Here is a 23,301-nt window from a genome sequence, read left to right as displayed (position 1 = left end):
ATACTTACCTGTGTGCACTAATGTGTATACTGTATGATAAGACACATACACTAAATAGTATATACTTACCTGTGTGCACTAATGTGTATACTGTATGATAAGACACATACACTAAATAGTATATACTTACCTGTGTGCACTAATGTGTATACTGTATGATAAGACACATACACTAAATAGTATATACTTACCTGTGTGCACTAATGTGTATACTGTATGATAAGACACATACACTAAATAGTATATACTTACCTGTGTGCACTAATGTGTATACTGTATGATAAGACACATACACTAAATAGTATATACTTACCTGTGTGCACTAATGTGTATACTGTATGATAAGACACATACACTAAATAGTATATACTTACCTGTGTGCACTAATGTGTATACTGTATGATAAGACACATACACTAAATAGTATATACTTACCTGTGTGCACTAATGTGTATACTGTATGATAAGACACATACACTAAATGGTATATACTTACCTGTGTGCACTAATGTGTATACTGTATGATAAGACACACACTAAATAGTATATACTTACCTGTATGCACTAATGTGTATACTGTATGATAAGACACATACACTAAATAGTATATACTTACCTGTGTGCACTAATGTGTATACTGTATGATAAGACACACACTAAATAGTATATACTTACCTGTATGCACTAATGTGTATACTGTATGATAAGACACATACACTAAATAGTATATACTTACCTGTGTGCACTAATGTGTATACTGTATGATAAGACACATACACTAAATAGTATATACTTGCCTGTGTGCACTAATGTATAGATCATGGGTCTGTGCGGCAAAACTCAGGGCTTTTCTATGTAATCCAGTATGTGTATACTGTATGATAAGACACATACACTAAATGGTATATACTTACCTGTGTGCACTAATGTGTATACTGTATGATAAGACACATACACTAAATAGTATATACTTACCTGTGTGCACTAATGTGTATACTGTATGATAAGACACACACTAAATAGTATATACTTACCTGTGTGCACTAATGTGTATACTGTATGATAAGACACACACTAAATAGTATATACTTACCTGTATGCACTAATGTGTATACTGTATGATAAGACACATACACTAAATAGTATATACTTACCTGTGTGCACTAATGTGTATACTGTATGATAAGACACATACACTAAATGGTATATACTTACCTGTGTGCACTAATGTGTATACTGTATGATAAGACACATACACTAAATAGTATATACTTACCTGTGTGCACTAATGTGTATACTGTATGATAAGACACACACTAAATAGTATATACTTACCTGTATGCACTAATGTGTATACTGTATGATAAGACACATACACTAAATAGTATATACTTACCTGTATGCACTAATGTGTATACTGTATGATAAGACACATACACTAAATAGTATATACTTACCTGTATGCACTAATTTATAGATCATGGGTCTGTGCGGCAGAACTCAGGGCTTTTCTATGTAAGCCAGTATGTGTATACTGTATGATAAGACACATACACTAAATAGTATATACTTACCTGTGTGCACTAATGTGTATACTGTATGATAAGACACATACACTAAATAGTATATACTTACCTGTGTGCACTAATGTGTATACTGTATGATAAGACACATACACTAAATAGTATATACTTACCTGTGTGCACTAATGTGTATACTGTATGATAAGACACATACACTAAATAGTATATACTTACCTGTGTGCATTAATGTGTATACTGTATGATAAGACACATACACTAAATGGTATATACTTACCTGTGTGCACTAATGTGTATACTGTATGATAAGACACACACTAAATAGTATATACTTACCTGTGTGCACTAATGTGTATACTGTATGATAAGACACACACTAAATAGTATATACTTACCTGTATGCACTAATGTGTATACTGTATGATAAGACACATACACTAAATAGTATATACTTACCTGTGTGCACTAATGTGTATACTGTATGATAAGACACATACACTAAATGGTATATACTTACCTGTGTGCACTAATGTGTATACTGTATGATAAGACACATACACTAAATAGTATATACTTACCTGTGTGCACTAATGTGTATACTGTATGATAAGACACACACTAAATAGTATATACTTACCTGTATGCACTAATGTGTATACTGTATGATAAGACACATACACTAAATAGTATATACTTACCTGTATGCACTAATGTGTATACTGTATGATAAGACACATACACTAAATAGTATATACTTACCTGTATGCACTAATTTATAGATCATGGGTCTGTGCGGCAGAACTCAGGGCTTTTCTATGTAAGCCAGTATGTGTATACTGTATGATAAGACACATACACTAAATAGTATATACTTACCTGTGTGCACTAATGTGTATACTGTATGATAAGACACATACACTAAATAGTATATACTTACCTGTGTGCACTAATGTGTATACTTTATGATAAGACACATACACTAAATAGTATATACTTACCTGTGTGCACTAATGTGTATACTGTATGATAAGACACATACACTAAATAGTATATACTTACCTGTGTGCATTAATGTGTATACTGTATGATAAGACACATACACTAAATGGTATATACTTACCTGTGTGCACTAATGTGTATACTGTATGATAAGACACATACACTAAATAGTATATACTTACCTGTGTGCATTAATGTGTATACTGTATGATAAGACACATACACTAAATAGTATATACTTACCTGTGTGCACTAATGTGTATACTGTATGATAAGACACATACACTAAATAGTATATACTTACTTGTGTGCACTAATGTGTATACTGTATGATAAGACACATACACTAAATAGTATATACTTACCTGTGTGCACTAATGTGTATACTGTATGATAAGACACATACACTAAATAGTATATACTTACCTGTGTGCACTAATGTGTATACTGTATGATAAGACACATACACTAAATAGTATATACTTACCTGTGTGCACTAATGTGTATACTGTATGATAAGACACATACACTAAATAGTATATACTTACCTGTGTGCACTAATGTGTATACTGTATGATAAGACACATACACTAAATAGTATATACTTACCTGTGTGCACTAATGTGTATACTGTATGATAAGACACATACACTAAATAGTATATACTTACTTGTGTGCACTAATGTGTATACTGTATGATAAGACACATACACTAAATAGTATATACTTACCTGTGTGCACTAATGTGTATACTGTATAAGACAAGACACATACACTAAATAGTATATACTTATCTGTGTGCACTAATGTGTATACTGTATAAGACAAGACACATACACTAAATAGTATATACTTACCTGTGTGCACTAATGTGTATACTGTATGATAAGACACATACACTAAATAGTATATACTTACCTACACTGTCAGAAAAAAAGGTACGGTTGGGGTCCGTTTGTGAACACTTAGGGTACAACTGCTGTGGTTATATCCTCAATGGATCATAATTACACCTTAAGGAACTAATATGTACCATTTAGCGGTAAATAAGGTACAAATATGTTTCCAACTGTCAAAGGGTCTATGTCTGTACCATTTAATCCCCCCAAAAAGGTACAATCACATGTGTGACTAAAAGGTTGAGGGAGGTGGGTGGTTCAAGGCTCCCAAACTCTGCAAGTCCATATCATTTGTACAGCTCAATTATTCATATTCACATAACTGTCAGTCACACAAAATGAATGCAGCATACATGTTGTACAGCAAAATAATTATGTTCAATCGTTGTTGGTAATATGCAAGAAGTGGGCGAAGCAAAAAAATACTTAATAACCCATATATGCAATGATACTGTGTTGCTGGTTCTAAATAACAAACAAGCACTTAAAGGGACACTGAACCCCATTTTTTTCTTTCGTGATTCAGATAGATTTACTCCTATTATCAATTTTTCTTCATTCTCTTGCTTTCTTTATTTGAAAAAGAAGGCATCTAAGCTATTTATTTGGTTCAGCACCATGGACAGCACTTGTTTATTGGTAGGTGAATTTACCCACCAATCAGGAAGAACAACACAGTGTGTTCACCAAAAATGGTCCGGCATCTAAACTTACATTCTTGCATTTCAAATAAAGATACCAAGAGAATGAAAATAATTTGATAATAGGAGTAAATTAGAAAGTTGCTTAAAATTGCATGCTCTATCTGAATTACAATATAAAAAAATTGGGTTCAGTGTCCCTTTAACATTTTAATGTTTATATTTAGAGCTTCAAGATGTTAACTCTTAAACATAAAGCAAATGTATTAACTAAAATTACAAAGAAAACATTTAGTTTTAAACTCTATAAAATAAACAAGAGCTGTTTAAGAACCAGTTTTTAAAAAAATAAAATTGTAACCATTCCCCGGTCACATACATGGACATTGTGTAACACACCATAGTGCCATCTGTTGGTTGAAAGTTCCTTGACATGTGTAACACAGCTTCATCTATTGGTAGAAAGTTAATCACCAAAATGTGTACTGGAGAAAGAAATGCATTTGCATATATTTTGCATAGAGTGACAATTCAATGTATGGTTGTGAGTTTTATCGTTTATCCCTCCCCCGAATCCCCCTTCTTTTAGATAGAGTTATACTTTATTATTATTATTATTATTATTATTATTATGCTGTTTTCTATATGTTTTCTATATATTTATGTTTTATGTGGCAATGTCACCCTAAATGAAATAGGGTGTTTTTAGAGTCTAGTACAGAGTGATATAAAGCTCATCGAGTAGTTCTTTTTTGAACTGGTTGTTTTGCCTGGTTCTTTCAGGTGGTTCTTTGGATTTGCTACATGGCTACAGTATCCAAACTTTTTTAAAACTGCAGTGTGGCTATTGTAATACTGTCTGAAAAAGTACACATTAATTGAATGCATATTTTAATGTTATGTAATAAATTTAATGGAACAACATTTGTAATATGCTGTGTTAAGTACAAATTTGCAATAATGAGGTACAAAGGGCTTGTCAATGGGGCAGTACCCTTAAAAGGCCAGATTTGCACCATTTTTTAAGGGTACATAATGGTACCAAAGCACTAAGGTCCAATCTAGTCACCAAAGGTACATATTTGCCTTTGAAATGTACAATCTGCAAGGGTACCAATTTGAACCCATGTTAAAGGGTACAGCAGTTGTACCTTTGAGGGTACTGTCCCAGTGACAAGCTGTTGTACCCCTAAAGGTACAATTTTTGCAATTTTTTTCTGACAGGATATGTGCACTAATGTATAGAACTCAGGGTCTTTTCTATGTAAGCCAGTATGTGTATACTGTATGATAAGACACATACTCTAAATGGTATATACTTACCTGTGTGCACTAATGTGTATACTGTATGATAAGACACATACACTAAATAGTATATACTTACCTGTGTGCACTAATGTGTATACTGTATGATAAGACACATACACTAAATAGTATATACTTACCACTAATGTGTATACTGTATGATAAGACACATACACTAAATAGTATATACTTACCTGTGTGCACTAATGTGTATACTGTATGATAAGACACATACACTAAATAGTATATACTTACCTGTGTGCACTAATGTGTATACTGTATGATAAGACACATACACTAAATAGTATATACTTACCTGTGTGCACTAATGTGTATACTGTATGATAAGACACATACACTAAATAGTATATACTTACCTGTGTGCACTAATGTGTATACTGTATGATAAGACACATACACTAAATAGTATATACTTACCTGTGTGCACTAATGTGTATACTGTATGATAAGACACATACACTAAATAGTATATACTTACCTGTGTGCACTAATGTGTATACTGTATGATAAGACACATACTCTAAATGGTATATACTTACCTGTGTGCACTAATGTGTATACTGTATGATAAGACACATACACTAAATAGTATATACTTACCTGTGTGCACTAATGTGTATACTGTATGATAAGACACATACACTAAATAGTATATACTTACCTGTGTGCACTAATGTGTATACTGTATGATAAGACACATACACTAAATAGTATATACTTACCTGTGTGCACTAATGTGTATACTGTATGATAAGACACATAGTCTAAATGGTATTTCATACTTTTTCCAGAAAAAAAGAGCTACGAGAATAATTCTACTTAAAGGGATATTCCAGTCAAAATTGGAATCCACATGAGTGCATTTCATTTTTGAATAAAAACATTGTTGTAATATACAGGTATTAGCAGAAATGCTTCTAATAAAACCTATAGCTGTTCCAAAATTGTATTTAAGTATGCACCGTGCACCAGCATTTTATACAGAGCACTTGCTCAGAGAGTCTAAAGTGCTTGTAATATCTGGTAATGACTCAATGGGGCCGATTTATCAATGTCTGGCGGACATGTTACGCTGTCGGCATTTAACATTGCACAAGCAGTTCTGGTAAACTGCTTGTGCAATGCCGCCCCTGCAGATTCACAGCCAATCGGCCGCTAGCAGGGGGTGTCAATCAACCCGATTGTATGAGATCGGGCAGATTGATGTCCACAGCCTCAGAGGCAACGGAGGAGTGAGTACACCCCTTACATTTGTGTAAATATTTTATTATATCTTTTCATGTGACAACACTGAAGAAATGACACTTTGCTACAATGTAAAGTAGTGAGTGTACAGCCTGTATAACAGTGTAAATATTTTATTATATCTTTTCATGTGACAACACTGAAGAAATTACACTTTGCTACAATGTAAAGTAGTGAGTGTACAGCCTGTATAACAGTGTAAATATTTATTATATCTTTTCATGTGACAACACTGAAGAAATGACACTTTACTACAATGTAAAGTAGTGAGTGTACAGCCTGTATAACAGTGTAAATATTTTATTATATCTTTTCATGTGACAACACTGAAGAAATGACACTTTGCTACAATGTAAACTAGTGAGTGTACAGCCTGTATAACAGTGTAAATATTTATTATATCTTTTCATGTGACAACACTAAAGAAATGCCACTTTGTTACAATGTAAAGTAGTGAGTGTAAAGCCTGTATAACAGTGTAAATATTTTATTATATCTTTTCATGTGACAACACTGAAGAAATGACACTTTGCTACAATGTAAAGTAGTGAGTGTACAGCCTGTATAACAGTGTAAATATTTTATTATATCTTTTCATGTGACAACACTGAAGAAATTACACTTTGCTACAATGTAAAGTAGTGAGTGTACAGCCTGTATAACAGTGTAAATATTTATTATATCTTTTCATGTGACAACACTGAAGAAATGACACTTTACTACAATATAAAGTAGTGAGTGTACAGCCTGTATAACAGTGTAAATATTTATTATATCTTTTCATGTGACAAAACTGAAGAAATGACACTTTACTACAATATAAAGTATTGAGTGTACAGCCTGTATAACAGTGTAAATATTTATTATATATTTTCATGTGACAACACTGAATAAATGACTCTTTACTACAATGTAAAGTAGTGAGTGTACAGCCTGTATAACAGTGTAAATATTTTATTATATCTTTTCATGTGACAACACTGAAGAAATGACACTTTGCTACAATGTAAAGTAGTGAGTGTACAGCCTGTATAACAGTGTAAATATTTTATTATATCTTTTCATGTGACAACACTGAAGAATTGACACTTTGCTACAATATAAAGTAGTGAGTGTACAGCCTGTATAACAGTGTAAATATTTTATTATATCTTTTCATGTGACAACACTGAAGAATTGACACTTTGCTACAATATAAAGTAGTGAGTGTACAGCCTGTATAACAGTGTAAATATTTTATTATATCTTTTCATGTGACAACACTGAAGAAATGACACTTTGTTACAATGTAAAGTAGTGAGTGTACAGCCTGTATAACAGTGTAAATATTTATTATATCTTTTCATGTGACAACACTGAAGAAATGACACTTTGCTACAATGTAAAGTAGTGAGTGTACAGCCTGTATAACAGTGTAAATATTTTATTATATCTTTTCATGTGACAACACTGAAGAAATGACTCTTTACTACAATATAAAGTAGTGAGTGTACAGCCTGTATAACAGTGTAAATTTGCTGTCCCGTTAAAATAACGCAAGACACAGCCATTAATGTCTAAACTGTTGGCAACAAAAGTGAGTACACCCCTAAGTGGAAATGTCCAAATTGGGCCCAAAGTGTGAATATTTTGTGTGGCCACCATTATTTTCCAGCACTGCCTTAACCCTCTTGGGCTTGGAGTTCACCAGAGCTTCACAGGTTGCCACTGGAGTCCTCTTCCACTCCGATCGGGATGATTGCTTTCCGCCACCTTAAAGGTGGCGAATGAGTTAAGGAGCAGCGGTCATTCAATCGCTGCTTCTTAACGATGCAGGTAATGATTTAGTGCTATTTTTTGAGAGTTATAGGGCTACTAAATACATAAGAATTAAAGGGACATGATGGCCAAATGTTGAAACACTTGAAAGTTTTAGATTCTGCTTAGCTGTAAAAAGCTGACTAGAAAATATCATCATAACATCTATGAGTAAAAATATAAAATAGAAGATATTTACCTCCAAATTTCCTTTTCACACACCAGCCTAAAGAGACTTTAAGCTGCTAATCAGGATACTAGTCCCAGGACTTGCAAGGGAGTGTGCATCTGGCATGTGCAGGCACAGTCATGTTGTTATCTCCCTTCTCAGTTAAGGAAGTTTACTATGAAATTTTGTGAGATCACAGCAAAGCAAAGTATGACCTCAACACTGCTTATGCTGACTGGCTTTTTTCCCCCCAACTTGCAGCTGGATAGTAGCTGAAGTATAATTGTTCACAGTGCTCTTACTCTGGTGAGCTGAAGAAATGTTGAGGTATATTATCTTCCTTTTTACATAGAGATGTTCAGGTGATATTTTCTTGTCAGCTTTTTACAGTTATGCTGCATCACTTTCAAGTGATTTAGCATATGAGTATTATGTCCTTTGAAATAACTGACAGATACACACACACAAAAAGATATTGCAATAGCATTTACTTTGAATTTGAAATGAGTAGAAGAATATTTTCTGGCAAACTTCAAAGTTAATCCAATTTCCCTCCCCCTGTATCATGTGACAGTTATCAGCCAATAACAATATGCATTTATGTACATACGGTGCATGTCTGCACATTCTCAGTAGGAGCCTCAGAAAGTGTGTATATAAATGTATTATGTGACATTCATCTGCCAATAACAATATGCATTTATGTACATACAGTGCACTTCTGCACATGCTCAGTAGGAGCCTCAGAAAGTGTGCATATAAATGTATCATGTGACATTCATCTGCCAATAACAATATGCATTTATGTACATACGGTGCACTTTTGCACATGCTCAACAGGAGCCTCAGAAAGTGTGTATATAAATGTATCATGTGACATTCATCTGCCAATAACAATAGGCATTTATGTACATACAGTGCACTTCTGCACATGCTCAGTAGGAGCCTCAGAAAGTGTGCATATAAATGTATCATGTGACATTCATCTGCCAATAACAATATGCATTTAGGTACATACGGTGCACTTTTGCACATGCTCAATAGGAGCCTCAGAAAGTGTGTATATAAATGTATCATGTGACATTCATCTGCCAATAACAATATGCATTTATGTACATACTGTGCACTTCTGCACATGCTCAACAGGAGCCTCAGAAAGTGTGTATATAAATGTATCATGTGACATTCATCTGCCAATAACAATAGGAATTTATGTACATACGGTGAACTTCTGCACATGCTCAGTAGGACCTGGAGCCTCAGAAAGTGTGCATCTAAAAATAATGTGCATATTTTGCATTTAATTGCTGCTTTATCTGAATCATGACACTTTTGCCCTTTTACAATTCATAGCCTGAGGGGTATTAGTAACTGAAGCATTTTTTAATTGAAATCACTGGAACAAAACACTGATAATTTTGTCTGGCGTTCAGAAATCATTATCTGCCGAAAACAAGCGCAAGATCGTAATCAATGCCTAACTGTCCTTGTTTTTTATTTTTTCTAACAAAGCTACACTTTAATCCATGTTGATTATGTTGATTAAAAGGACTAAAAAAAAGAATAAAATAATATGATGCTGAGTATCAAAATGTGGTGTTGGGAAGCTGACATGAATTCTGACGATGAATAGGGAAATTTCACATTGGATCCAGTTAAACATTTTTTTATTATTATTATACGGTAAATATTACTTTTTATATTGTGATCCTAAAGAAGATTTTCATGTTGGTAAATTAATATTTTGTTGATAATTTTAAAACATTTATACAGTAATACTTCTGGAATCTGTACAGAGGCTACTGATGATAAATACTGAGATTCTGGAATCTGAACAGAGGCTACTGATGATAAATACTGAGATTCTGGAATCTGAACAGAGGCTACTGATGATAAATACTGACATTCTGGAATCTGAACAGAGGCTACTGATGATAAATACTGACATTCTGGAATCTGAACAGAGGCTACTGATGATAAATACTGACATTCTGGAATCTGAACAGAGGCTACTGATGATAAATACTGACATTCTGGAATCTGAACAGAGGCTACTGATGATAAATACTGACATTCTGAAATCTGAACAGAGGCTACTGATGATAAATACTGACATTCTGGAATCTGAACAGAGGCTACTGATGATAAATACTGACATTCTGGAATCTGAACAGAGGCTACTGATGATAAATACTGACATTCTGGAATCTGAACAGAGGCTACTGATGATAAATACTGACATTCTGGAATCTGAACAGAGGCTACTGATGATAAATACTGACATTCTGGAATCTGAACAGAGGCTACTGATGATAAATACTGACATTCTGGAATCTGAACAGAGGCTACTGATGATAAATACTGACATTCTGGAATCTGAACAGAGGCTACTGATGATAAATACTGACATTCTGAAATCTGAACAGAGGCTACTGATGATAAATACTGACATTCTGGAATCTGAACAGAGGCTACTGATGATAAATACTGACATTCTGGAATCTGAACAGAGGCTACTGATGATAAATACTGACATTCTGGAATCTGAACAGAGGCTACTGATGATAAATACTGAACTATGAAATAGCAATGTGATATCTATTTAAGTTTGATAACATGAAACCAGAAACTTTGAAATTATGATATTGAATAGGCATTTTTGATTCTGCTATACTGAATAAGAAATTGGAAACAGATAAATCCAATAGCAACATTTAAATTAGATGCGGAATATCGAACTTTGAAATTTAAAAATATTGTGATACTAAACAGAGAATATATTACTTCTGAAAGATGAATAGTGAATTCCAATATTGTGGTGATTAATAAGCATGTTATTAGTAATGTCATATATTGCATGATCAATAGTTATATTAAATGTTGTCACTTATGACTTTATGCAATGCAATTTGTGATGTTAATAATGACCTGTATTTAGGAATCAACAAAGTAAAATGGGACTTATATCTATATAAAAGGTGATGGTACAAAGCACTCCTCCCAAAACCAATGTTTTCCTGACCACCAGGCTAATGCGCTCACTTACCTGCCATGAATCTTTATATCCGATATGGCATAGAAGTATCGTTTCAAGTTCCTTTCATCCACAAAAGTAGCCCCAGTGAATGGTTTGAGAAGCCTAATCCTTAAATCAGTCACGGTGAAGAAATCACGCAAGTTTTTTGTTGTGTCCAACTGACTGTAGAGTGATGCCATATTGTGTAATCGTGGCCCAGCAAAAATTGCAAATCGGTCCTTTATTTCAAAAGATATGGTTTTGGCATGAGCCATATATCCACCAGAATACTCCTCGGTGCAAATAATGTCCAGCACTGTATGGTGGGTTAGATCCTTCACTGACTTGGGTTCCATTGTGAAGGCGTCAAGACAGTCTGTAGCATAAAACTGGTAGGGTTGCCATGTTCTGCCATAATCTAAGGACTTCTCAAGGATCATTTTCTCTGGTCGACCAGACTCAAACGTAATAGCAATGTTGTTGGTCAGTTCGATAGTTTTGTTCCATGACAGTGTGATATTTATCTCTAGAGGATTAGGATAGTCCTTCCATGTCACTGATTGCCAGAATGTGGTTGGATTTCTGCCCTCAAAGTCAAACATGAGATCCGGGGAATGAGCAAGTTCCTTTGTGCTGGCATCACACTCATTGTTGCACATATATGGATTGTCCTGGAGAGAGCAAAAATAATAGTCAGTCACTGAGAAATATAATGTAGGCACCTAAAATTAATTAGTTTCATTACACTAATTTATTAGGGAGACAGGATAACAAATAAGGCTGAAAATAAGGTCTTGCAAAGTTACTGCTTAAAAAGCGCTATGAACCAATATTTTTTTATTAAGCCAAACATGTCGGAAGGACTTCAACATACAAACACATGGAGCGGTGTATGCATGCAAGACAATTTGTCTCCTATCATAACTACAAATCATACACATATAAAAAAGAAAAAAAAAACAATAAAAAAACTAACAAACATTTTACCCAAACATAAATTATATAATGATGTAAATAAATACTAGCTCTGGGATGTCCAATACCTGTCCTTGAGTCTCCGAGAGATCAAGATTTCAGGATCCATATATGTTGCAAGGACAATGTTATCATGTTTGTGCACCTTGATTAACATCACCTGATAGTTACATAAAAGTCACAAAGGCTGGAGTCAGACAACCCTAAAGTAAAACATGAATTCTTACCACATGGAGAAAAAAGGGAGAGATTTGGAGGAACAAGAACATCTTAACATGCAAAAAGAGGATCTAATTTGGAAGGGAAGGTAGGTCTAGTCTACAAGTTTAGGAGGGTCTAAACTTAGGGACAGATGGTCTGATTTGGAAGGGAAGGTAGGTCTAGTCTACAAGTATAGGTGGGTCTAAACCTAAAGACAGATGGTCTGATTTGGAAGGGAAGGTAGGTCTAGTCTACAAGTATAGGAGGGTCTAAACTTAGGGACAGATGGTCTGATTTGGAAGGGAAGGTAGGTCTAGTCTACAAGTATAGGAGGGTCTAAACTTAGGGACAGATGGTCTGATTTGGAAGGGAAGGTAGGTCTATTCTACAAGTATAAGATAGTCTAAACTTAGGGACAGATGGTCTGATTTGGAAGGGAAGGTAGGTCTAGTCTACAAGTATAGGAGGGTCTAAACCTAAAGACAGATGGTCTGATTTGGAAGGGAAGGTAGGTCTAGTCTACAAGTATAGGAGGGTCTAAACTTAGGGACAGATGGTCTGATTTGGAAGGGAATGTAGGTCTAGTCTACAAGTATAGGAGGGTCTAAACTTAGGGACAGATGGTCTGATTTGGAAGAATAAATATTTAATCGAGTAGGAGGTGCAAACTAAAGATTGTTGCAGATGACTTTGCCACAGGAGAAAAAATGCCTGTAAAGGACTTGTAAATCCCAGGTCTTACAGGGATTCAACTCTAATCCTAAATCCTAAATGATTAAACATTAAAACCCATGGATAGCATGAATTTGGCATGAATTTCTGCAACATTGTGACCGGGTACCAATATGGACAAGGAAGTCAGTTTGTTATACTAAGGAAGCTGGTCTTCTCCATAGATCAAACCAGCTGAGTTAATACAAGAATGTAGTTAAATGTACAAATGTGATGTCTGCACCTTTCAATATAAGTCTGCAGAGCTGGCACTTCCTTTACATTACACAATCACAATAACTACATCTCTGGGATACTCTACACATCAGTGGCAGTCGGCTCTCTCGAGGCACTTTCTGTACAAGCAGAATCTGCTAGTGATGCTTTATTTACAAGACGCCGTTATAAATACATTGTGTGCAAAAACAACGGAGACAGCATATTGATTCTTACGTGAATCTCTCATTAGATTTTTAATAAACAATGATATTTTGTTTTCCCGTTAGTGTACAGAGGTTTCTGTTGCATAAAAGAAACACAAAAAAGTTTGCCAGAGGGAGACATGGAAATATTTCTAGGATTAACTCTGAAATGAAAAGTGTGTCTAAAGGCAAAATCCTACCTGCTAATTTAATTGATAACAAAATGTTATTTTCTTAAATTCCAGTAAAAGAAATCCAAACCCTTTGTAAACCTCTTCCTATTCCCCAGTCTGCTACACAACTGGTGACCATGCTGATTTCTGTAGAGTCATTGACTCCCCTAGCGGATGAACGGTTTTGCTTATACTCTGCCACAACCAGGAATACAAAAAACAAAACTAACATATAAAAGGTAAGTAAAAAGTAATCTTTCATGAACCACGTAGGCATTGATTGCAAGTGTAGCACAAAAAAAATGATCACTAATTTGCGTTAACACCTTCTTGCCAGGACTCATTTGTCTACATCAGAAGAAAGTTCTGATGTAAACAAATAAGTAAAAATTTAATTCACGAGATTGTTCATTTCAGCATAGGGTATCCCATATAGGAAGTGACTATTGTTTTAGAACAGCCAAATGGCTAGGACGTTTCATGCTGTCCTAATGGTGTTAAGCCCAGTGCAGTTAGGACAGCATAGAATGTTCTAACAGCGGAAGGGGTTAATATTGCTCAAGCACAATCAATATTGCTTCTATTTTTGTGCCCATATTACAAGTTCAAATTTTTTTTATTTCTAATTGCTTGAGTCATAATCTCATTAACATCTGCATGTCGGATAGCGAGGAGTGCTCTAAATCCCTCACATACTAGACTTATTGTGCGAGCGGACATGATACGATATTGCGGATCATGTCAGCAGCACATTGATAAATGCCGACAGCATACGCTCTCTGCATTTATCATTGCACCAGCAGTTCTTTTGAACTGCTGGTGCAATACCCCCCCTGCAGATTCACAGCCAATTGGCCTCTAGCAGGGGGTGTCAAAAAACCCGATCGTATTCGATCAGGTTAATTTCTGGCAACCTCTGTCCGCCGCCTCAGAGCAGGGGGACAGGTTATGGAGCAGCGGTCTTTAGACTTCTGCTTTATAACTTGTGTTTCCGGTGAGACGGAAGGCTCGCCAGAAACCCGAGACATCAAACTCCATACGGAGCTTGATAAATATGCCCCTTAATGTGAAGTACATTGACCTGCTCTCATGTCTCCGGCTTTTTATTGCTTTTATTTTTGTTTTATTTATTTTTTTGTTCTGTGACTTCTTGAAGACAGTTGTGTGATGTCAGTAGCTTTCAAAGTGGAGCTTCTATAAGCCAAGAGGTGAACACTTACATGATATATGCAGCTCAATTTAATATGATGTCATTTGAAAATCAAGGCGGTACAAATTCTGCAATTAGAGTTGGGATGTTGTTGTCAACGTTTTTCAGTGAGATATTAAGCTCATAAATGGGTTTTGATAAACCTGGCTCAGCACACATGCACTCTCTTGAGCCTACCTCAGTATGTTCTGATGGACAGAAGTTAAGTTCAACAAATTAGACCACGAGAACCAGCTCAGTTTAATAGTAGAAGAATAATGATTTTTTTTTAAACTGTAAACTGTCTGAATCTCAAAAGTTTATTTTTTCCTTTTGTGCCTCTGTGATAACAGTTCAGGTACATAAAGTACCATTAATGACCTTTACTTCATGGTTTTTATGCAAAACCTCTTTACGTGTAAATAATGCAGTTACCATCATCACCATAGATATAAAATGTAGTCTGTGAAATAAATTAAATAAACATACAAATTTAAACAAGAGTGAAAAACAGGATTTTAAGACCTGAACTCACATAAAGAAATAAAACACTACAGTATCTATTTGTCAATATGTGATATAGACCATAGAGTTATGATGTAAAAATTATGTGGTCAAGCAGGCAGATGTGATGGGCATGAAAATCTGATTGGAAGAAAGATGGTCTGGATCTTTTGTGATACATGAGTGTTATATCGGGGAGATATATGGATAACATCTGGAGAGAAAGCCTGGTGTCTGGGGTGTAGGATGTTTGAATCAAGAGGGACAGGTGAGTTAGGAGAGATGTGTGTGTAGGATCAGGAGGGGCAGGTGAGTTAGGAGAGATGTGTGTGTAGGATCAGGAGGGACAGGTGAGTTAGGAGAGATGTGTGTGTAGGATCAGGAGGGACAGGTGAGTTAGGAGAGATGTGTGTGTAGGATCAGGAGGGACAGGTGAGTTAGGAGAGATGTGTGTGTAGGATCAGGAGAGACAAGTGAGTTAGGAGAGATGTGTGTGTAGGATCAGGAGAGACAGGTGAGTCAGGAGAGATGTGTGTGTAGGATCAGGAGGGACAGGTGAGTTAGGAGAGATGTGTGTGTAGGATCAGGAGAGACAGGTGAGTTAGGAGAGATGTGTGTGTAGGATCAGGAGGGACAGGTGAGTTAGGAGAGATGTGTGTGTAGGATCAGGAGGGACAGGTGAGTTAGGAGAGATGTGTGTGTAGGATCAGGAGAGACAGGTGAGTTAGGAGAGATGTGTGTATAGGATCAGGAGAGACAGGTGAGTCAGGAGAGATGTGTGTGTAGGATCAGGAGGGACAGGTGAGTTAGGAGAGATGTGTGTGTAGGATCAGGAGAGACAGGTGAGTTAGGAGAGATGTGTGTATAGGATCAGGAGAGACAGGTGAGTCAGGAGAGATGTGTGTGTAGGATCAGGAGAGACAGGTGAGTCAGGAGAGATGTGTGTGTAGGATCAGGAGGGACAGGTGAGTTAGGAGAGATGTGTGTGTAGGATCAGGAGAGACAGGTGAGTTAGGAGAGATGTGTGTATAGGATCAGGAGAGACAGGTGAGTTAGGAGAGATGTGTGTGTGTAGGATCAGGAGAGACAGGTGAGTTAGGAGAGATGTGTGTGTAGGATCAGGAGAGACAGGTGAGTTAGGAGAGATGTGTGTGTAGGATCAGGAGAGACAGGTGAGTTAGGAGAGATGTGTGTGTAGGATCAGGAGAGACAGGTGAGTTAGGAGAGATGTGTGTGTAGGATCAGGAGAGACAGGTGAGTTAGGAGAGATGTGTGTGTAGGATCAGGAGAGACAGGTGAGTTAGAGAGATGTGTGTGTAGGATCAGGAGAGACAGGTGAGTTAGAGAGATGTGTGTGTAGGATCAGGAGAGACAGGTGAGTTAGGAGAGATGTGTGTGTAGGATCAGGAGAGACAGGTGAGTTAGGAGAGATGTGTGTGTAGGATCAGGAGAGACAGGTGAGTTAGGAGAGATGTGTGTGTAGGATCAGGAGAGACAGGTGAGTTAGGAGAGATGTGTGTGTGTAGGATCAGGAGAGACAGGTGAGTTAGGAGAGATGTGTGTGTAGGATCAGGAGAGACAGGTGAGTTAGAGAGATGTGTGTGTAGGATCAGGAGAGACAGGTGAGTTAGGAGAGATGTGTGTGTAGGATCAGGAGAGACAGGTGAGTTAGGAGAGATGTGTGTGTAGGATCAGGAGGGACAGGTGAGTTAGGAGAGATGTGTGTGTAGGATCAGGAGAGACAGGTGAGTCAGGAGAGATGTGTGTGTAGGATCAGGAGGGGCAGGTGAGTCAGGAGAGATGTGTGTGTAGGATCAGGAGAGACAGGTGAGTTAGGAGAGATGTGTGTGTAGGATCAGGAGAGACAGGTGAGTTAGGAGAGATGTGTGTGTAGGATCAGGAGAGACAGGTGAGTTAGGAGAGATGTGTGTGTAGGATCAGGAGAGACAGGTGAGTTAGAGAGATGTGTGTGTAGGATCAGGAGGGACAGGTGAGTTAGGAGAGATGTGTGTGTAGGATCAAGAGAGACAGGTGAGTTAGAGAGATGTGTGTGTAGGATCAGGAGAGACAGGTGAGTTAGGAGAGATGTGTGTGTAGGATCAGGAGGGACAAGTGAGTTAGGAGAGATGTGTGTGTAGGATCAGGAGGGACAGGTGAGTTAGGAGAGATGTGTGTGTGTAGGATCAAGAGAGACAGGTGAGTTAGAGAGATGTGTGTGTAGGATCAGGAGGGGCAGGTGAGTTAGAGAGATGTGTGTGTAGGATCAGGAGGGGCAGGTGAGTTAGAGAGATGTGTGTGTAGGATCAGGAGGGACAGGTGAGTTAGGAGAGATGTGTGTGTAGGATCAGGAGAGACAGGTGAGTTAGGAGAGATGTGTGTGTAGGATCAGGAGAGACAGGTGAGTTAGGAGAGATGTGTGTGTAGGATCAGGAGAGACAGGTGAGTTAGGAGAGATGTGTGTGTAGGATCAGGAGAGACAGGTGAGTTAGGAGAGATGTGTATGTAGGATCAGGAGAGACAGGTGAGTTAGGAGAGATGTGTGTGTAGGATCAGGAGAGACAGGTGAGTTAGAGAGATGTGTGTGTAGGATCAGGAGAGACAGGTGAGTTAGAGAGATGTGTGTGTAGGATCAGGAGAGACAGGTGAGTCAGGAGAGATGTGTGTGCAGGATCAGGAGGGGCAGGTGAGTCAGGAGAGATGTGTGTGTAGGATCAGGAGAGACAGGTGAGTTAGGAGAGATGTGTGTGTAGGATCAGGAGGGGCAGGTGAGTTAGGAGAGATGTGTGTATAGGATCAGGAGGGGCAGGTGAGTTAGGAGAGATGTGTGTGTAGGATCAGGAGGGGCAGGTGAGTTAGGAGAGATGTGTGTGTAGGATCAGGAGGGACAGGTGAGTTAGGAGAGATGTGTGTATAGGATCAAGAGAGACAGGTGAGTTAGAGAGATGTGTGTGTAGGATCAGGAGGGACAGGTGAGTTAGGAGAGATGTGTGTGTAGGATCAGGAGGGACAGGTGAGTTAGGAGAGATGTGTGTGTAGGATCAGGAGGGACAGGTGAGTTAGGAGAGATGTGTGTGTAGGATCAGGAGGGACAGGTGAGTTAGGAGAGATGTGTGTGTAGGATCAGGAGGGACAGGTGAGTTAGGAGAGATGTGTGTGTAGGATCAAGAGAGACAGGTGAGTTAGAGAGATGTGTGTGTAGGATCAGGAGGGACAGGGGAGTTAGGAGAGATGTGTGTGTAGGATCAGGAGGGACAGGTGAGTTAGGAGAGATGTGTGTGTAGGATCAGGAGGGACAGGTGAGTTAGGAGAGATGTGTGTGTAGGATCAGGAGAGACAGGTGAGTTAGGAGAGATGTGTGTGTAGGATCAGGAGAGACAGGTGAGTTAGGAGAGATGTGTGTGTAGGATCAGGAGAGACGGTGGGTTAGAGAGATGTGTGTGTAGGATCAGGAGGGACAGGTGAGTTAGGAGAGATGTGTGTGTAGGATCAGGAGAGACAGGTGAGTTAGGAGAGATGTGTGTGTAGGATCAGGAGAGACAGGTGAGTTAGGAGAGATGTCTGTGTAGGATCAGGAGAGACAGGTGAGTTAGGAGAGATGTCTGTGTAGGATCAGGAGAGGACAGGTGAGTTAGGAGAGATGTCTGTGTAGGATCAGGAGGGACAGGTGAGTTAGGAGAGATGTGTGTGTAGGATCAGGAGAGCCAGGTGAGTTAGAGAGATGTGTGTGTAGGATCAGGAGAGACAGGTGAGTTAGGAGAGATGTGTGTGTAGGATCAGGAGAGACAGGTGAGTTAGGAGAGATGTGTGTGTAGGATCAGGAGAGACAGGTGAGTTAGGAGAGATGTGTGTGTAGGATCAGGAGAGACAGGTGAGTTAGGAGAGATGTGTGTGTACAATCAGGAGAGACAGGTGAGTTAGAGAGATGTGTGTGTGGGATCAGGAGAGACAGGTGAGTTAGAGAGATGTGTGTGTAGGATCAGGAGGGACAGGTGAGTTAGGAGAGATGTGTGTGTAGGATCAGGAGGGACAGGTGAGTTAGGAGAGATGTGTGTGTAGGATCAGGAGGGACAGGTGAGTTAGGAGAGATGTGTGTGTAGGATCAGGAGAGACAGGTGAGTTAGGAGAGATGTGTGTGTAGGATCAGGAGAGACAGGTGAGTTAGGAGAGATGTGTGTGTAGGATCAGGGAGAGACAGGTGAGTTAGAGAGATGTGTGTGTAGGATCAGGAGGGACAGGTGAGTTAGGAGAGATGTGTGTGTAGGATCAGGAGAGACAGGTGAGTTAGGAGAGATGTGTGTGTAGGATCAGGAGAGACAGGTGAGTTAGGAGAGATGTCTGTGTAGGATCAGGAGAGACAGGTGAGTTAGGAGAGATGTCTGTGTAGGATCAGGAGAGACAGGTGAGTTAGGAGAGATGTCTGTGTAGGATCAGGAGGGACAGGTGAGTTAGGAGAGATGTGTGTGTAGGATCAGGAGAGCCAGGTGAGTTAGAGAGATGTGTGTGTAGGATCAGGAGAGACAGGTGAGTTAGGAGAGATGTGTGTGTAGGATCAGGAGAGACAGGTGAGTTAGGAGAGATGTGTGTGTAGGATCAAGAGAGACAGGTGAGTTAGTGAGATGTGTGTGTAGGATCAGGAGGGACAGGTGAGTTAGGAGAGATGTGTGTGTAGGATCAGGAGGGACAGGTGAGTTAGGAGAGATGTGTGTGTAGGATCAGGAGGGACAGGTGAGTTAGGAGAGATGTGTGTGTAGGATCAGGAGAGACAGGTGAGTTAGGAGAGATGTGTGTGTAGGATCAGGAGAGACAGGTGAGTTAGGAGAGATGTGTGTGTAGGATCAGGAGAGACAGGTGAGTTAGAGAGATGTGTGTGTAGGATCAGGAGGGACAGGTGAGTTAGGAGAGATGTGTGTGTAGGATCAGGAGAGACAGGTGAGTTAGGAGAGATGTGTGTGTAGGATCAGGAGAGACAGGTGAGTTAGGAGAGATGTCTGTGTAGGATCAGGAGAGACAGGTGAGTTAGGAGAGATGTCTGTGTAGGATCAGGAGAGACAGGTGAGTTAGGAGAGATGTCTGTGTAGGATCAGGAGGGACAGGTGAGTTAGGAGAGATGTGTGTGTAGGATCAGGAGAGCCAGGTGAGTTAGAGAGATGTGTGTGTAGGATCAGGAGAGACAGGTGAGTTAGGAGAGATGTGTGTGTAGGATCAGGAGAGACAGGTGAGTTAGGAGAGATGTGTGTGTAGGATCAGGAGAGACAGGTGAGTTAGGAGAGATGTGTGTGTAGGATCAGGAGAGACAGGTGAGTTAGGAGAGATGTGTGTGTACAATCAGGAGAGACAGGTGAGTTAGAGAGATGTGTGTGTGGGATCAGGAGAGACAGGTGAGTTAGAGAGATGTGTGTGTAGGATCAGGAGGGACAGGTGAGTTAGGAGAGATGTGTGTGTAGGATCAGGAGGGACAGGTGAGTTAGGAGAGATGTGTGTGTAGGATCAGGAGGGACAGGTGAGTTAGGAGAGATGTGTGTGTAGGATCAGGAGAGACAGGTGAGTTAGGAGAGATGTGTGTGTAGGATCAGGAGAGACAGGTGAGTTAGGAGAGATGTGTGTGTAGGATCAGGAGAGACAGGTGAGTTAGAGAGATGTGTGTGTAGGATCAGGAGGGACAGGTGAGTTAGGAGAGATGTGTGTGTAGGATCAGGAGAGACAGGTGAGTTAGGAGAGATGTGTGTGTAGGATCAGGAGAGACAGGTGAGTTAGGAGAGATGTCTGTGTAGGATCAGGAGAGACAGGTGAGTTAGGAGAGATGTCTGTGTAGGATCAGGAGAGACAGGTGAGTTAGGAGAGATGTCTGTGTAGGATCAGGAGGGACAGGTGAGTTAGGAGAGATGTGTGTGTAGGATCAGGAGAGCCAGGTGAGTTAGAGAGATGTGTGTGTAGGATCAGGAGAGACAGGTGAGTTAGGAGAGATGTGTGTGTAGGATCAGGAGAGACAGGTGAGTTAGGAGAGATGTGTGTGTAGGATCAGGAGAGACAGGTGAGTTAGGAGAGATGTGTGTGTAGGATCAGGAGAGACAGGTGAGTTAGGAGAGATGTGTGTGTACAATCAGGAGAGACAGGTGAGTTAGAGAGATGTGTGTGTGGGATCAGGAGAGACAGGTGAGTTAGAGAGATGTGTGTGTAGGATCAGGAGAGACAGGTGAGTTAGAGAGATGTGTGTGTAGGATCAGGAGAGACAGGTGAGTTAGGAGAGATGTGTGTGTAGGATCAGGAGAGACAGGTGAGTTAGGAGAGATGTGTGTGTAGGATCAGGAGAGACAGGTGAGTTAGGAGAGATGTGTGTGTAGGATCAGGAGAGACAGGTGAGTTAGGAGAGATGTGTGTGTAGGATCAGGAGAGACAGGTGAGTTAGAGAGATGTGTGTGTAGGATCAGGAGGGACAGGTGAGTTAGGAGAGATGTGTGTGTAGGATCAGGAGAGACAGGTGAGTTAGGAGAGATGTGTGTGTAGGATCAGGAGGGGCAGGTTGGTCAGGAGAGATGTGTATGTAGGATCAGGAGGGGCAGGTGAGTTAGGAGAGATGTGTGTGTAGGATCAGGAGAGACAGGTGAGTTAGGAGAGATGTGTGTGTAGGATCAGGAGAGACAGGTGAGTTAGGAGAGATGTCTGTGTAGGATCAGGAGAGATAGGTGAGTTAGGAGAGATGTGTGTGTAGGATCAGGAGAGACAGGTGAGTTAGGAGAGATGTGTGTGTAGGATCAGGAGAGACAGGTGAGTTAGGAGAGATGTGTGTGTAGGATCAGGAGAGACAGGTGAGTTAGGAGAGATGTGTGTGTAGGATCAGGAGAGACAGGTGAGTTAGGAGAGATGTGTGTGTAGGATCAGGAGAGACAGGTGAGTTAGAGAGATGTGTGTGTAGGATCAGGAGGGACAGGTGAGTTAGGAGAGATGTGTGTGTAGGATCAGGAGAGACAGGTGAGTTAGGAGAGATGTGTGTGTAGGATCAGGAGGGGCAGGTTGGTCAGGAGAGATGTGTATGTAGGATCAGGAGGGGCAGGTGAGTTAGGAGAGATGTGTGTGTAGGATCAGGAGAGACAGGTGAGTTAGGAGAGATGTGTGTGTAGGATCAGGAGAGACAGGTGAGTTAGGAGAGATGTCTGTGTAGGATCAGGAGAGATAGGTGAGTTAGGAGAGATGTGTGTGTAGGATCAGGAGAGACAGGTGAGTTAGAGAGATGTGTGTGTAGGATCAGGAGAGACAGGTGAGTCAGGAGAGATGTGTGTGTAGGATCAGGAGAGACAGGTGAGTTAGGAGAGATGTGTGTGTAGGATCAGGAGAGACAGGTGAGTTAGGAGAGATGTGTGTGTAGGATCAGGAGAGACAGGTGAGTTAGGAGAGATGTGTGTGTAGGATCAGGAGAGACAGGTGCGTTAGGAGAGATGTGTGTGTAGGATCAGGAGAGACAGGTGAGTTAGGAGAGATGTGTGTGTAGGATCAGG

The 23,301-nt window shown here is 39.4% G+C and overlaps 1 protein-coding gene across 3 annotated transcripts in view; it reads right to left on the bottom strand.

The window, feature by feature from the left end:
- The window catches only part of NTNG1 (netrin G1), a 397,703-nt gene that overhangs the window by 239,209 nt on the left and 135,193 nt on the right, over nucleotides 1–23,301 (bottom strand). For all 3 annotated transcript variants that reach the window (XM_053693779.1, XM_053693777.1, XM_053693778.1), the window contains exon 3: nucleotides 11,664–12,304. In XM_053693779.1, the coding sequence (XP_053549754.1) occupies nucleotides 11,664–12,304 (641 nt within the window). The remainder of the gene's footprint in view (nucleotides 1–11,663; nucleotides 12,305–23,301) is intronic.

The sequence above is a fragment of the Bombina bombina genome, chromosome 10 (genome assembly GCF_027579735.1).
Source record: "Bombina bombina isolate aBomBom1 chromosome 10, aBomBom1.pri, whole genome shotgun sequence".
NCBI lineage: Eukaryota > Metazoa > Chordata > Amphibia > Anura > Bombinatoridae > Bombina > Bombina bombina.
This window is presented reverse-complemented; position numbering and strand designations above follow the sequence as displayed.